This window comes from Anomaloglossus baeobatrachus, chromosome 9 (assembly GCF_048569485.1).
Source record: "Anomaloglossus baeobatrachus isolate aAnoBae1 chromosome 9, aAnoBae1.hap1, whole genome shotgun sequence".
Classification (NCBI taxonomy): domain Eukaryota; kingdom Metazoa; phylum Chordata; class Amphibia; order Anura; family Aromobatidae; genus Anomaloglossus; species Anomaloglossus baeobatrachus.
In genome coordinates, this window is record NC_134361.1 from 35692439 (window position 1) to 35709763 (window position 17325).

General features: G+C 52.5%; 1 protein-coding gene across 1 annotated transcript in view; it reads right to left on the reverse strand.

Moving 5' to 3' along the window:
• The window catches only part of ZNF541 (zinc finger protein 541), a 158458-nt gene that overhangs the window by 45571 nt on the left and 95562 nt on the right, over positions 1 to 17325 (reverse strand). Inside the window, exons 10-11 of the mRNA XM_075324844.1 lie at positions 9692 to 9767; positions 8801 to 8889 (exon numbers count right to left, since the gene is read on the reverse strand). Coding sequence (XP_075180959.1) covers positions 8801 to 8889; positions 9692 to 9767 — 165 coding nt within the window. The remainder of the gene's footprint in view (positions 1 to 8800; positions 8890 to 9691; positions 9768 to 17325) is intronic.

Below are 17325 nucleotides of genomic sequence, written 5' to 3' on the forward strand. Positions count from 1 at the left end.
GGAGAAGCGCATATCTGGATAAGCGTGGTGTTCCTGGACTGCCTCTCTGAAGGCAGAGTGGTCCAGAAAAATACGTGAAGCTGACTCCTCCACTGGAGGAGCTGTGAGAAATAACCCACATTCTATAGATGGACGCTATAAGATTATTTACTATGGCGTCACAATCAGGTGTATCCAGATTGAGAGCGGTCTCAGGATCAGAATCCTGAGCCGCTACTTCCGCCTCATTACACAGCGAGTCCTTCTGTTAGGACCCTGATGAAACCGAGGCCGCTCATAGCGAGCCCACTTAGGCTGTCTGGGACTGACGTCCGTGCAGAGCCGTGACTCTGGGATGCGTGTGACATTCCCGGAGCTGTTAGTTATTCACACTGAGGGGGGCCATGGATCAATGATTCAACAGTGCCCATATTGTGAGAGACATGTCCGGACTGCTAGGCTTCTAGTATCATAGCCATAGTCTCAGAAAAACTGTCAGTAAATACTGCAGACACCGTCCTCATCCCCTGGCCATTAGTGCATACAATGGGAGTCTATGTACCTGCCGGCCGTATAGCCGTACATGCTGTACCAGCTGTATAGAAAAGAAGGGAATTTTGTTTACTTACCGTAAATTCCTTTTCTTCTAGCTCCAATTGGGAGACCCAGACAATTGACAATTGGGTGTATAGCTATTGCCTCTGGAGGCCACACAAAGTATTACACTTAAAAGTGTAAGGCCCCTCCCCTTCTGGCTATACACCCCCAGTGGGATCACTGGCTCACCAGTTTTAGTGCCAAAGCAAGAAGGAGGAAAGCCAATAACTGGTTTAAAGACCAATTCAATCCGAGGAAACATCGGAGAACTGAACCATACCACATGAACAACATGTGTACCCGAAAAAACAGAAAAACCCCGAGAAAACAGGGCGGGTGCTGGTCTCCCAATTGGAGCTAGAAGAAAAGGAATTTACGGTAAGTAAACAAAATTCCCTTCTTCTTTGTCGCTCCATTGGGAGACCCAGACAATTGGGATGTCCAAAAGCAATCCTGGGTGGGTAAAAGAATACCTCATGATAGGGCCGTCAAACGGCCCTTTCCTACAGGTGGCCAACCGCCGCCTGAATGACTTATCTACCTAGGCTGGCGTCTGCCGAAGCGTAGGTATGCATCTGATAATGCTTGGTAAAAGTAAGTAGACTCGACCAGGTGGGTGCCTGACACACCTGCTGAGCCGTAGCCTGGTGCCGTAATGCCCAGGATGCACCCACGGCTCTGGTAGAATGGGCCTTCGGCCTTGAGAGAACCAGAAGCCCAGTAGAACTGTAGGTTTCAAGAATTGGTTCCTCGAGCCCCCGAGCAAGGGTGGATCTGGAAGCTTGCGACTGTTTACGCCGACCAGCGACAAGGACAAAGAGTGCATCCGGGTGGCGCAGGAGCGCAATGCGGGAAGTAGAACCTGAGTGCTCTCACCAGAACCAACAGATGCAAATCTTTCTGAAATTGATGGACTGGACGAGGACACAAAGAAGGTGAGGTGATATCCTGATTGATATGAAAATGGGATACCACCTTAGGGAGAAAATCCGGAACCGGACGCAGAACTACCCTGTCCTGGTGAAGGACCAGGAAGGGAGTTTGTATGAGAGCGTTGCTAGCTCGGAAACTCTCCTAAGAGACGAGACCGTTACTAGAAGGCCACTTCCCGTGAAAAACGGGAAGGGAGACATCCTTCAAAGGCTCGAAAGGCGGCATCTGGAGAGCAATTAGAACCTTGTTCAGATCTCAGGGCTCTAACGGCCGCTTGTACGGAGTGCTGAGAAGACAAACTCCCCGTAGGAACGTGCGTACCTGAGGAAGTCGTCGTTTCTGAAAAAATACAGATAGCGCTGAGACTTGTCCCTAAAGGGAACTGAGCGACAACCCATTTTCCTACCTAGATTGCAGGAAGGAAGGAAACATAGACGATGCAACCGGCCAGGGAGAAACACCCTGCGCCGAGCACCGAGATAAGAACATCTTCCACGTCCTGTGGTCAATCTTGGCGGACGTTGGTATGCTAGCCTGTCTCATGGTGGCAACCACGTCCTGAGGTAATCCTGATAGCGACGAGGATGGCGCGGCCGCAGTCGGTCTTGATCTAGCGCAGTACTCTGGGCAACAATGCCAGAGGTGGCACCTAAGGTAGCTGGAACTGCGACCAATGCTGAACTAAGGCGTTTGCCGCCAGAGCTCGATGATTGTGAAACCGTGCCATGAAGCTGGCACATTGTTGTTGTGCCGTGACGCCATTAGATCGACGTCCGGCCTCTGTCAGCGGCGCCAGATCTCCTGAACCCCGTCCGGGTGAGGAGACCATACTCTTTCGGCCACACCTCAGCGACTTAGGAAGTCAGCTTCCTAGTTTCCACACTTGGGATGTGAATTGTGGATATGGTGGATGCCGTGTCTTCCACCCACATCAGAACCTGCCGGACTTCCTGGAAGGCTTTCCTCAGCGCGTTCTTCCTTGGTGGTTGATGTATGCCACCGCTGTGGAGCTGTCCGACTGAAGTCGGATATGCTTGCTTTCCAGCCGCTGTTGGAAGGATTGTAGGGCAAGATACACTGCTCTGTGTTCAAGAACATTGATCTGAAGAGTGGACTCTTGCAGAGTCCACGTACCCTGAGCGCTGTAGTGGAGAAAAACTGCTCCCCACCCTGATAGACTCGCGTCTGTCGTAACTATCGCCCAGGACGGGGATAGGAAGGACCTTCTTTTTGACCAAGAGGTGAGAAGAAGCCACCACCGTAGAGATTCCTTGGCCGCCTGAGAAAGAACGACGACTCTGTTGAGGGACGTCGACTCCTCGTCCCATTGGCGGAGAATGTCCCATTGTAGTGGACGCAGTAAAACTGCGCGAAAGGAACTGCCTCCATTGCTACCATCTTACGTAGGAAGTGCATGAGGCGTCTCAATGTGTGCGACTGGTTCTTAAAGAAGAGCTTGCAGCCCGTAGTGAATGCTGTTTGTCTAGCGGCAGCTTCACTATCGCTGAGAGAGTAAGAAACTCTATGCCTAGATATGTTATCGATAGGGTCGGGGTCGGATCTAACTTTAAAAAGTTGATGATCCACCCAAAACTCTAGAGAGTCTCCAGCGCAACGTTCGGGCAGTGTTGGCCTGTTTCCTAAGAGAGTGCCTTGACAAGTAGATCGTCTAAATACGGGACCACAGAGTGACCCTGAGAGTGCAGGACTGTGACTACTGCTGCCCTGACCTTGGCGAAGACCAGTTGGACTGTCGCTAGCCGGAAGGTAAAGCTACGAACAGAGGGTGTTCGTCTCCTATAACGAAGCGTAGAAACGCTAGTGCTCTGGATCAATCGGCACGTGTGGATAAGCATCCTTGATGCCTAATGATGCTAGGAAATATCCTTGGGACCTTGAGGCGATGACATGGCGGAGGGATTCCATCCGGAACCGCCTGGTGTCCACGAGCTTGCTGAGCATTTTTAGATCCAGAACGGGACGGAACGGCCCGTTGTTATAGGTACCGCAAAAAATTTGGGGTAAAAACCGTGACCTTGTTCCTGAAGAGGAACGGGGGTCATCACTCTTTCTGCCTATAGAGTGCACCCTGTTTGCAGAAGAGCAGCGGCCCGGCCGGGAGGTGGAGAAATGCTGAAGAATCGAGTTGGAGGACGAGAAGTGAGCTCTATCCTGTACCCGTGAGACAGAATGTCTCACACTCAATGGTCATTGACCTATGGCAGCTAAATATCGCCAAGGCGGGAGAGCCTGCTACCGACCGAGGCCGCAAGTCATGAGGAAGCCGCCTTGGAAGCGGGTTTTCAGACTGTCGCTTTTTTGGGCGAGACTGAGCCCGCTAAGAATCTTAGCTCCTCTGATCCTTTTGAGTCCACATTGGACGAGGAAAAATGGGACCTGCCCGAGCCTCGAACAGGCCGAAAACCCCGACTGTCTCTTGCTCTGTTGGGGTTTGTTGTGTCCGGGCTGAGGAAAGGATGAATCCTTACCCCTGGACTGTTTGATGGTTACATCCAACGCTCACCAAACAGTCGGTCAGCAGAAAAAGGCAACTGGTTAGGCAACCTTTTTTGGAAGCAGAATCTGCCTTCCATTCACTTAACGAGCAGACCAGGCTCTGCTTAAAAACACGGAGTAGCGGAGGCTACCGCCGCACGGTTCGCAGAGTCCAGGACAACCTGAATCGCGTAAGAAACAAATGCAGACATTTGAGAGGTTAAGGATGCCACCTGCGGCACAGATGTACGTGTAACCGTGTCAATCTGTGTAAGACAAGCTGAAATAGCTTGGAGTGCCCCAAGGGAGAGAATGCCGGAGCCAACGGTGCGCCGACAGCCTCATAGATGGCTTTCGACCAGAGATCCATCTGTCTGTCAGTGGCATCTTTGAGTTTGCAGTTCCATCTCCCACTGCAACTATGGATCTAGCTACAAGCCTGGAGATTGGAGGATGCCGCTCGGGACATTGGGTCCAGTCCTTGACCAAGTCAGGGGACAGGGATAACGTGTATCCTAAGCCGTTTGGAGAAGCGCATATCTGGATAAGCGTGGTGTTCCTGGACTGCCTCTCTGAAGGCAGAGTGGTCCAGAAAAATACGTGAAGCTGACTCCTCCACTGGAGGAGCTGTGAGAAATAACCCACATTCTATAGATGGACGCTATAAGATTATTTACTATGGCGTCACAATCAGGTGTATCCAGATTGAGAGCGGTCTCAGGATCAGAATCCTGAGCCGCTACTTCCGCCTCATTACACAGCGAGTCCTTCTGTTAGGACCCTGATGAAACCGAGGCCGCTCATAGCGAGCCCACTTAGGCTGTCTGGGACTGACGTCCGTGCAGAGCCGTGACTCTGGGATGCGTGTGACATTCCCGGAGCTGTTAGTTATTCACACTGAGGGGGGCCATGGATCAATGATTCAACAGTGCCCATATTGTGAGAGACATGTCCGGACTGCTAGGCTTCTAGTATCATAGCCATAGTCTCAGAAAAACTGTCAGTAAATACTGCAGACACCGTCCTCATCCCCTGGCCATTAGTGCATAGAATGGGAGTCTATGTACCTGCCGGCCGTATAGCCGTACATGCTGTACCAGCTGTATAGAAAAACATGTGGTTCTGCACCTTTGTTTTACACAGAGAATATGCTGATAACTCCTCCGCATAATCCAGGAGGGTATATACAACGTGCGACCAAACAGTGCAATGTATATAGTACAAGCATATCTATAAGTGCACTTCTGCACTAGTGGGGTTAGCACCACAGGTGCTGCTTAACGCCTGTTACAGCGATTGTGTGACTATCAGAATGCCAGGGTCTTCCACACTTGTCTCTGTATCGTACAGAAACTGACACTAATGGCTGCCGGTGTCCTTGTAGAGAAGGAAGCCGTGGGCGTGCCTGAGAAAGTGCGGGAATCCGGATTCACAGTGCACACAGTGAGAGGGGTGGAGTATGCAAAACATACTCCAGCTCTCAGCTCTGCTCTATGCAGCGTCACGCCCCTACCCTGACTGTCAGGGCTGTGGGCGGTAACGAAGGGAGACTAGGCCCAGAAGCCGGGGACTCGAGTTAACAGCGCGGCCGCCGTAAAAGCGCGGGCCGCGCTGAAGTCCCCGGCGCACCACAAGTGCCAGCCGCGCCGCAGTTCCAGCGGCCGGCGCGACCGATTCATAGAAGTGGCCAGCGTCCCGCCCCTCTCCTGACTGGCAGGTCTGGGGGCGGGAACGAACGGAAGCAGGCCGCAAAAGCCGGGGACTCTAGTTATCAGCGCGGCCGCCGTAAAAGCGCGGGCCGCGCTGAAGTCCCCGGCGCACCACAAGTGCCAGCCGCGCCGCTGCCAGCGGCCGGCGCGACCGATTCCTGGAAGTGGCCAGCGTCCCGCCCCTCTCCTGACTGGCAGGTCTGGGGGCGGGAACGAACGGAAGCAGGCCGCAAAAGCCGGGGACTCTAGTTATCAGCGCGGCCGCCGTAAAAGCGCAGGCCGCGCTGAAGTCCCCGGCGCACTACAAGTGCCAGCCGCGCCGCAGTCCCAGCGGCCGGCGCGACCAATTCCCATAAGTGAGCCTGCTTCAGCAAAGCTGAATGAGGCCATGGCACAGGCGCCGCAGCGCTGATGTCCCCCGGCGCACTACAACACCCAGCATGCTGCGGTGTGAGCGCCAAATGCACGGGGACACAGAGTACCTTGAGGAAGCAGGGCCATGTCCCTGATGTACTCCGCTCCATCCAGCATCTTCTCCAGGGGCTGTAGATGGAGCACGGTCTCAGTGCCTGGAGACCGGTAAATCCCACTTCACCCAGAGCCCTGTAAAAAGGGATGGGGAAGGAATCAGCATGTGGGCTCCTGCCGCCGTACCCGCAATGGGTACCTCAACCTTACAAACACCTCCGACATACAGTGGGGTGAGAAGGGAGCATGCTGGGGACACTATATGTGTCCTCTTTTCTTCCATCCGACATAGTCAGCAGCTGCTGCTGACTAAAAAGTGGAGCTATGCGTGGATGTGTTGCCTCCTTCGCACAAAGCACAAAACTGGTGAGCCAGTGATCCCACTGGGGGTGTATAGCCAGAAGGGGAGGGGCCTTACACTTTTAAGTGTAATACTTTGTGTGGCCTCCAGAGGCAATAGCTATACACCCAATTGTCTGGGTCTCCCAATGGAGCGACAAAGAAACAGCATGTGGCTCCTGCCTGTGTACCCGCAATGGGTACCTCAACCTTAACAACACCGCCGACAAAGTGGGGTGAGAAGGGAGCATGCCGGGGGCCCTGTTATGGGCCCTCTTTTCTTCCATCCGACATAGTCAGCAGCTGCTGCTGACTAAGCTGTGGAGCTATGCGTGGATGTCTGCCTCCTTCGCACAAAGCATAAAAACTGAGGAGCCCGTGAGCACGGGGGGTGTATAGGCAGAAGGGGAGGGGCTTTACACTTTTAGTGTAATACTTTGTGTGGCCTCCGGAGGCATAGCTATACACCCAATTGTCTGGGTCTCCCAATGAAGCGACAAAGAAATCCATATTTTCCATAGACTTTGCTGGAAATTCAAAACGCATGCCTTTTGGCATGAAAAAGGTGCAGTTCAAAACGGACCTAAAAAGCACCTGAAACGCAGGTGGAAACGCAAAGTGCGGACACAGCCTTAGGCCCTACTGTGATTCTCGCACATGTGAGAAGAGATTAATCTCTCCATCTTCTCCACTGAGAGAGAAAAAAAAAATGGAAGACCTTTTTGTTCCGGCTTCTTAATAAAATATTTGTTCATTTTGAATTACAAAAAAAGTAAGCTTACATATTGTGTTACATGGTGAAAAGGCGTGGAAGGCTACGCTTTATGGAACGCTATTCTACAATCTTTATCAAAGCAGTTTTCATCGGCATGATAAAAAAAAATCACTGACCATGTTCCATAGTATAATATTGGGTTAAATGCTATCTGATATACACTAGTTTACTGCTCATTGCCGAGGTTACCAGCCACCTCTGCAGTCTAGCAGTGGTGGCTGTTTTCCTAAGCAAGCAGTGCAGCGCTTACAGGCTGTTTTGTTATAAAGTTTGTAAGTGCTGCTCTGACACCTACCAGATTGCTGAATTTGAATCGCTTCAGTTTCCCTCCGATGCTACAGATGCAAACCTGTGTTAGGGTATGGTTCCACTTGCGCATAGCTTATGCAACAGCATCGGAAGTGATACGCTAATGACCGTCAGCCGAGGGTCATGCGACTGATGTGATCTTGCGATCGGGACACAGCTGCGGAGAAGAGGGAGAGAGCACTTTCTCCCCATCTCCTCCCGGGCCTGTCTCTGCATACATCACACTGCATTCGGATGACGTGTGAGTGCAGTGCGATGTTTCACATGCTACCATAGACTTGTATAGGGAAGGGGGGGGTGAGCCGAGACTCGCTGCCAAACGCAGCTTGCTGTGATTCATTCCACATGCCGCTATGGCATGAGAAATCAATCGCAGATGGACACTGTCCCATAGTTTTGCACTAGAATGAGAGCAATCCCATATTTCATTGGATTGTACTCATCCGTGCAAAACACAAGTGGAACCGAGCCCTTAGGCGGGCTTTGCACGTTGCGACATTGCAAGCCGATGCTGCAATGTCGCACGCGATAGTCCCCGCCCCCGTCGCAGGTACGATATCTTGTGATAACTGGCGTAGCGAAAATTATCGCTACGCCAGCTTCACATGCACTCACCTGCCCTGCGACCGTCGCTCTGGCCGGCGACCCGCTTCCTTCCTAAGGGGGCGGGTCGTGCGGTGTCATACCGACGTCACACAGCAGGCAGCCAATAGCGGCGGAGGGGCGGAGATGAGCAGGATGTAAACATCCCGCCCACCTCCTTCCTCCGTATAGCCGCCGGCGGCAGGTAAGGAGATGTTCCTCGCTTCTGCGGCTTCACACACAGCGATGTGTGCTGCCGCAGGAACGAGGAACAACTGTCGCTGCAGCGGCATTATGGAAATGTCGGAGCCTGCACCAATGATACGATAACGACGCTTTTGCGCTCGTTAATCGTATCATCTAGGATTTACACACTACGACATCGCAAGTGACGCCGGATGTGCGTCACTTTCGATTTGACCCCACCGACATCGCACCTGCGATGTCGTAGTGTGCAAAGCCGGCCTTACTTGCTTCAAGGGAGAGCGCATAGTTTGGGCTTGCAGCTCAGCCACGTCGCAGACGAGCAGTGAGCTCCTGAAGAACGATCTTGATACAACCACCAGCTTGGTTTTGAATGAGTTTGTGAGTATCTGGCTGATTGTATTCTTACCATCGCCTGTATATAGGAGAAGTTCTTCCTTTCCTTGTAGTAAGCGTTCTTAAACTGCCGTTTCTCAGTTACTGACCAATGATCCGAACCTGCGTAATAACAAAATAGTACTGAAAAGTCAGACAGGACTAATATTACAGTGAGGGGCCAGAAAGCTGCATCAGAAGGAATACCAGTAGATCTCTAGGCCGGGGCTGCACAGATCGCTGGATGATGCTGCTACCTCTCAGCATAGTGCAAGAGCATGGGGTCGCATTGTGAACTACATGGTACTGCCGCAGGCAAATCACAAAAAGACAGAAGGAGTTGGATTTTTTGCAATTTGCTTGTCATGGTACCTTGCGGGTCATAAAACGGCCCCTTTCACTTGCACTATGCTGAGAAGGAGCAGCCGCATACAGCGATCTATGGCCGCACAATCTCTGTCACAGCCAAATAAGTCGCTGTGTATCCCGCTTTACACGCTACGATTTATCTGACGATATGTCGTCGGGGTCACGGTTTTCGTGACGCACTTCTGTCATCGTTAGCGACGTCGTTGCGTGTGACACCTACGTGTGACTCCGAACGTTCGCAAATAGGATGAAAATCGTTGATTGTTGACACGTCGTTCAGTTTCAAAATATTGTTCGTCGTTTGGAACGCAGCAGACATATTGCTACGTTTGACACCCTGCAAACGACGAACAACATCCACACGACCGCCTTGGTCAAACAATATATCGCTGAACGATGTTGTGTCGTTTGTGAGGTGTGTACGTGTGACCGCTACAAAACGACCTATGAGCGATCTTGGCAAATCGTAACCATGATCTGGGCGTGTCACATCGCTAGCGATCTTGTTGTGTGTAAAGCAGCCTTTAGGCTCTCCTGTGCCAGCAGATTTTCTTACCTGCATAGTGATAATCTACAAGACACCCAGGAAGAATCTTCTGATGTTCTTTAATTAAAAGTTTATCCAGCGCCTCCTAAAACAGAACATTATACCATCAGTGGAGCTTCTGAGGTGCAGATCATTTATTCTTTCATTTCTTTCATTTTTTTTATTTATTTTTTACATGTGATTTACTTTTTAAACAGAGCTTAAAAAAAAAAAACAAAACAAAAAAATTTTATTTTTTTTTTAACCACTTCCGAACATCTGCTATACATAAACCGTGCATGTTGAAGTATGGAGTGGACTAAGGCGCTGAACCCGCTCCATACCTGCCAGATATTGGCTATGTTACACAGCCTCTAGCAGCGGGTGCAGCTGAGCTCCCACTGCTCATGTTAACCTCTTAAATGTAACTATTAATCTTTGACCACAGCATTTAAGACATGCAGTCCAGGGTGTGCGCCCATCAGTTCCCCCACCACATGGTGGGATTTTATCACAGCCAAACTTACATGGAAGTCCATGTTTGTTTTTTTTATATATACTGCAAAAAAAAAAAAAAAAGTGTGACTGCAGCACAAACGGGTTTATCCTTTCTTTATCGTTCCTATGGGAGACCCAGACCATGGGTGTTTAGCTTCTGCCTCCGGAGGACACACAAAATACTACACTAAAAAGTGTAGCTCCTCCCTCTGAGCATATACACCCCCTGGATAACGAGATCTAGCCAGTTCATTGCTTTGTGTTCAGGAGGCACACATCCACACATGCATTCTCATCTGATTTTTCATTTTTGGAAAGTTTTTGAAGAAAAGCGGGTCCAAGCCTGGACTCCCGGCATATCCCTTCTCACCCCACTGTGTCGGCGGTGCTGTTAAGGTTGATTTACAAGGCTGGAGCCTTACATGCCGCGCTCCTTCACCATCCCTCGGGCTCTGGCTTGAAGTGGGAGCCAGCACGGTTCTCCATGCTTTGCAGGAGGCCGGTCTCCATCCGCAGCCCTTCAGGACCCTGCTGGACGGAGCACTCATCCCCAGGGACTTGGAACCCTGCGTCTCAGCAGCTAAGTACCTGAGACGTTTATATTCGGGGGGTCTCGGTACTTTATTATGGTGGGAGAGTGTGCTGTGTAACTTTTGTGACATTTCCGGCCGGTTCTCTGGCTGTCGCCTGAGAACTGCGCCGATGGTGCCTGCGCGCCGGCTGCATCGCTTAAATTTAGGCCCCGGCTTCGCCGGAGGCCTACTTTCGATTTGACTGCCCTCGCATGTCAATCATGCAGAGGGACAGTGCGGCTCCGCCCAGCGGCCGTTCGGCACAGGGGAGGGACACTCCTCTCTGAGTACATGTCCCCTCCCCTGTAAATCTCCTTGGCCCTCCAGATCCCGCTCTCAGAGCAGGTCCCGCCCCCTCTCCTCGCTCCGGCGCCATTTTCTCAGCGTTTTTTCTCCGGATCAGCGCTGGCTGCAGCATCCCTGCTAAGCTGCTTGGGGGTCCGGGCTGTTGGATCTGGAGGGCACACAAACGGTCTGGAAGCCACAACCTCCAGTTGTGGATCTTCTTATATACTCTCTGGGGGTCATTCTGGCTCAGAGCCCCCACTTCAGCAGCATGTCTCACACCAGGAGCAAGGCTGCAAGGCTGTACTCAATATGCACTGCATGTAAGCTCATACAACCTGACAATGCCTCAGCCTGGAATCGCACCCACAGTGGTCCCTCCGGCTGCTCCGGCTCCGGTGGCTGAACCCCCGGCTTGGGTAGAATCCTTCTCTAGGTCAATCTCCCAGTCTTTTGCCGACTCCATGGGACAGCTGTCCCGGACTTTGCTGAACATGCATCAGCCCCCTTCACAGGGTGCCTCTGCTGCTAGGGCTATCTCAGCAGAGCTCACAGAGGATTCTTCATCTGGTCCCAGACCCCGTCCTCCTAAAAGGAGATGCAGGGTTCCCTCTCCTTCCTCATCCCGCGGCTCTGTTTCACGAGCTGACTCGCAGGACGAGGAGGATGCCTTTACTGGGGGCTCGGACTCTACCTCCATGTGCCCCATTGATCTGTCCGAAAGTGACGCAGATGTTAGTGATTTGATTGCATCCATTAATTCTGTACTGGACCTCAATCCGCCAGTATCAGAGGAGCAACCCTCTCTGGCAGAAAAGCACCAGTTTACCTTGCCTAAGAGGACAAGGAGTGTGTTCTTTAACCACTCCAGTTTTCAGGCCACTGTGACCAAGCCTAGGGCCTGTCCTGACAAACGCTTCCCAAAGCGTGGTTCTGATGACCGTTTTCCCTTTCCACCTGAGGTGGTCAAGAATTGGGCTCATTCACCAAAGGTAGACCCTCCGGTGTCTAGACTCTCAGCCTGGACCGTTGTACCAGTGGCTGATGGCACCTCTCTTAAGGATTCCACTGACCGCCAGGTTGACCTTCTGGCCAAATCTGTATATGAGGCGGCTGGAGCCTCGTTCTCCCCATCTTTTGCAGCAGTGTGGGCTCTAAAGGCCATCTCTGCTTCTCTAGAGGAGATGCATTCCCTCACCAGGGAATCTATGTCCGAAATGGATTCCTTAACTTCCCAAGCTTCAGCTTTTTCATCCTATGCCATGTCTGCCATGCTGGAGGCTTCTCACCGCACTGCGGTGGCTTCGGCTTATTCCCTCGCTATCCGCAGAATCTTGTGGCTTCGAGAGTGGAAGGCAGATGCTTCTTCAAAGAAGTACCTTGCTGGGCTCCCTTTTGCTGGATCCAGGCTATTCGGTGAACAACTGGATGAAATTATTAAAGAAGCTACTGGCGGGAAGAGTACTTCCATGCCACAAACTAAAACCAGGGTGGCAGGCTCTCCCACTTTGGCGACGTGTGGTTTCAACACGTCTCCGATCAGTGGGTGCGGGATATCATCTCCCACGGCTACAGGATAGAATTCTCTTCCAGCCCGCCAAACAGATTTTTTCTGTCAACTCCCCCCTGCTCCAAGGCCGCCGCCTTCTCTCAGGCCGTGGCATTCTTGCAGGCCAACGGAGTAATTGTACCGGTTCCCGCCCGGGAACGGTTCAGAGGTTTCTACTCAAATCTCTTCCTAGTCCCCAAAAAGGACGGTTCCTTCCGGCCCATCCTGGATCTCAAGCTTCTCAACAAGCATGTTCAGGTGCGGCATTTTCGCATGGAGTCTCTGCGATCAGTCATTGCCTCAATGACCCAAGGAGATTTCCTGGCATCCATCGACATCAGAGATGCCTATCTGCATGTGCCAATTGCAGTTTCACACCAGCGTTGGCTACGTTTTGCAATCGGAGAGGAACATTTCCAATTTGTGGCTCTCCTCTTCGGGTTAGCCACGGCCCCTCGAGTATTCACCAAGGTCATGGCAGCAGTGGTTGCGGAAGGACGACCTTCTAGTCAAGGCTTCATCCAGCGCAGACTGTCAGCGGAGTGTCTCGCTCACTCTCGCCACTCTAACCCAATTCGGGTGGCTTGTCAATCTGCCCAAATCCACTCTGACTCCGACCCAGAGTCTCACGTACCTAGGGATGCAGTTCGAGACTCTGCCGGCACTTGTGAAGCTGCCCTTAGTCAAACAGCAGTCCCTCCATCTGGCGGTGCGCACTCTGCTGAGGCCCCGCCGTCATTCCATCAGGCACCTGATGCAGGTGCTGGGTCAGATGGTGGCGTCAATGGAGGCTGTTCCCTTTGCCCAGTTCCATCTGCGTCCTCTGCAGCTGGACATTCTCCGCTGTTGGGACAAGCAGCCTTCCTCCTTGCACAGGTTAGTGGCTCTGTCGCCACAGACCAGGGGCTCCCTTCAGTGGTGGCTTCGGCCTCTCTCTGTCTCAGGGACGCTCCTTCCTGGCCCCGTCCTGGGTGATCCTCACCACGGATGCCAGTCTATCCGGCTGGGGAGCGGTATGTCTCCACCACCGAGCACAGAGCACTAGGACTCCGTCCGAGTCAGCCCTCTCGATCAATGTGCTGGAAACCAGAGCTGTGCTTCTAGCTCTCCTAGCCTTTCACCACCTTTTGGCGGGCAAGCACATCTGAGTCTAGTCAGACAACGCGACAGCGGTTGCCTACATCAATCACCAAGGCGGGACACGCAGCCGCCTGGCAATGTTGGAGGTTCAACGCATCCTTCAATGGACGGAGGACTCCAAGTCCACCATATCCGCAGTCCACATCCCAGGCGTGGAAAACTGGGAAACAGATTATCTCAGCCGTCAAACCGTGGACAGTGCGAGTGGTCCCTGCATCCGGCAGTGTGCCGCAAGTGGGGCACTCCGGAAGTGGATCTAATGGCATCCCGGCACAACAACAAGGTTCCGGTTTACGTGGCTCGCTCCCACGATCTTCAGACCCTTGCAGCGGACGCGCTGGTTCAAGATTGGTCCCAGTTTCGTCTGTCCTACGTGTTTCCCCCTCTAGCTCTCTTGCCCAGAGTTCTGCGCAAGATCAGAATGGAGGGCCGTCGGGTCATCCTCATTGCACCGGACTGGCCCAGGCGAGCTTGGTACCCAGACCTGCTCCATCTGTCCGTAGAGGTGCCGTGGCATCTTCCGGACCGTCCAGACCTTCTCTCACAAGGTCCGTTTTTCCGCCAGAATTCTGCGGCTCTCAGATTGACGGCGTGGCTCTTGAGTCCTGGATCTTGACGGCTTCTGGTATTCCTCCTGAAGTCATCTCCACTATGACTCGGGCCCGGAAGTCTTCCTCGGAAATTTATCACAGGACCTGGAGAATTTTCCTGTCCTGGTGTCGCTCTTCCGGCCATGCTCCTTGGCTTTTTTCCTTGCCGACCGTTCTGTCCTTTCTACAGTCCGGTCTGCAGCTAGGACTATCCCTCAATTCCCTCAAGGGACAAGTCTCGGCTCTGTCAGTGCTTTTTCCAGCGTCCAGCGGCGTATCGCCCGGCTGGCTCAGGTGCGCACCTTCATGCAGGGCGCGTCTCACATCATTCCGCCTTACCGGCGGCCCTGGGATCCCTGGGACCTCAATCTGGTCCTCACGGCCTTGCAGAAACCCCCCTTTGAGCCTCTTAGGGAGGTTTCTTTGTCTCCTCTTTCACAGAAAGTGGTCTTTCTAGTGGCCATAACTTCCCTCAGGAGAAGTCTCTGATTTGGCTGCGCTCTCTTCGGAGTCACCTTTTTTGGTTTTTCATCAAGACAAGGTGGTTTTCCGTCCGACTCCGGACTTTCTCCCTAAGGTGGTTTCTCCTTTCCACCTTAACCAGGACATTTCCCTGCCTTCCTTTTGTCCGGCTCCTGTTCATCGCTTTGAAAAAGCGTTGCATACTCTGGATCTGGTGCGGGCGCTCCGGATCTATGTGTCTCGCACCGCTGTTCTTAGGCGGTGCACCTCTCTTTTTGTGTTAACCACAGGTCGGCGTAAGGGCCTCTCGGCTTCTAAGCCGACCTTAGCTCGTTGGATTAGGTCGGCCATATCCGATGCCTACCAGTGTTCTCAGGTGCCTCCCCCGCCGGGGATCAAGGCACACTCGACCAGAGCTGTCGGTGCCTCTTGGGCTTTCAGGCACCAGCCTACGGCTCAGCAGGTCTGTCAGGCTGCCACTTGGACTAGCCTGCATACTTTTTCAAAGCACTACCAAGTGCATGCTCATGCTTCGGCAGATGCGAGCTTGGGCAGACGCATCCTTCAGGCGGCTGTCGCCCATTTGTGAAGCTAGGCTCCGCCTACTTCTCAGTTTCCTGTTTATTCCCACCCATGGACTGCTTTGAGACGTCCCAATGTCTGGGTCTCCCATAGGAACGATAAAGAAGAAGGGAATTTTGTTTACTTACCGTAAATTCCTTTTCTTCTAGCTCCTATTGGGAGACCCAGACAATTGGGTGTATAGCTTCTGCCTCCAGAGGCCACACAAAGTATTACACTCAAAAGTGTAACCCCTCCCCTCTGCCTATACACCCTCCCGTGCATCACGGGCTCCTCAGTTTTGGTGCAAAAGCAGGAAGGAGGAAACTTATAAATTGGTTTAAGGTAAATTCAATCCGAAGGATGTTCGGAGAACTGAAAACCATGAAACAATTGAACATGAACAACATGTGTACACAAAAGAACAACTAGCCCGAAGGGAACAGGGGCGGGTGCTGGGTCTCCCAATAGGAGCTAGAAGAAAAGGAATTTACGGTAAGTAAACAAAATTCCCTTCTTCTTTGTCGCTCCATTGGGAGACCCAGACAATTGGGACGTCCAAAAGCAGTCCCTGGGTGGGTAAAAGAATACCTCGATAACAAGAGCCGACACGACTCCCTCTTACAGGTGGGCTACCGCCGCCTGAAGGACTCGCCTACCTAGACTGGCATCTGCCGAAGCATAGGCGTGCACTTGATAGTGCTTTGTGAAAGTGTGCATACAAGACCACGTAGCTGCCTGGCACACTTGTAGAGCCGTTGCCTGGTGCCGCAATGCCCAGGACGCCCCCACGGCTCTGGTAGAATGGGCTTTCAGCCCCGAAGGAATCGGAAGCCCCGAAGAACGGTAAGCTTCAAGAATCGGTTCCTTGATCCACTGAGCCAAGGTTGACCTGGAAGCTTGCGAACCCTTACGCTGACCGGCCACAAGGACAAAGAGCGCATCTGAATGGCGCAGGGGCGCTGTGCGAGACACGTAGAATCGGAGTGCTCTCACTAGATCTAATGAGTGCAAATCCTTTTCAAAGTGGTGAATTGGATTAGGGCAAAATGAAGGTAAGGTGATATCCTGATTGAGATGAAAAGGCGATACCACCTTAGGGAGAAATTCCGGAACAGGACGGAGAACCACCTTATCCTGGTGAAAAACCAGGAAGGGGGCTTTGCATGACAGTGCTGCAAGCTCCGACACTCTCCGGAGTGATGTATCTGCCACTAGAAAGGCCACCTTCTGCGAAAGACGTGATAAAGAGACATCCCGCAGCGGCTCAAAAGGTGGTTTCTGAAGAGCCGTTAGTCCCACCTTACAAGCGCCCGCTTGAACCCTGGGACCTTAACAGGGTGCTATGTGGCAAACTCCCTGCAGGAACGTGCGGACCTGCGGAAGCTTGGCCAGGCGCTTTTGAAAGAATATTGAGAGTACTAAGTGACAACCCCTTATCCATTCCGGATTGAAGGAAGGAAAGAAAAGTGGGTAAGGCAAAAGGCCAGGGAGTAAAACCTTTATCAGAACACCAGGACAAGAAAATCCGCCAAGACCTGTAATAGATCTTGGCGGACGTCGGTTTCCTGGCCTGTCTCATAGTGGCAATGACATCCTGAGACAACCCTGAAGACGCTAGGAGCCAGGACTCAATGGCCACACAGTCAGGTTGAGGGCCGCAGAATTCAGATGGAAAAACGGCCCTTGCGACAGCAAGTCTGTGCGGTCTGGCAGCGCCCACGGCTGACCCACCGTGAGATGCCACAGATCCGGGTACCACGATCGCCTCGGCCAGTCTGGAGCGACGAGAATGGCACGACGGCAGTCGGACCTGATCTTGCGTAGTACTCTGGGCAGCATTGCCAGAGGAGGAAATACATAAGGCAGTCGAAACTGCGACCAATCCTGAACTAATGCGTCCGCCGCCAGAGCTCTGTGATCCTGAGATCGTGCCATGAAGGCCGGGACCTTGTTGTTGTGCCGTGACGCCATGAGATCGACGTCCGGCGTTCCCCAGCGGCGACA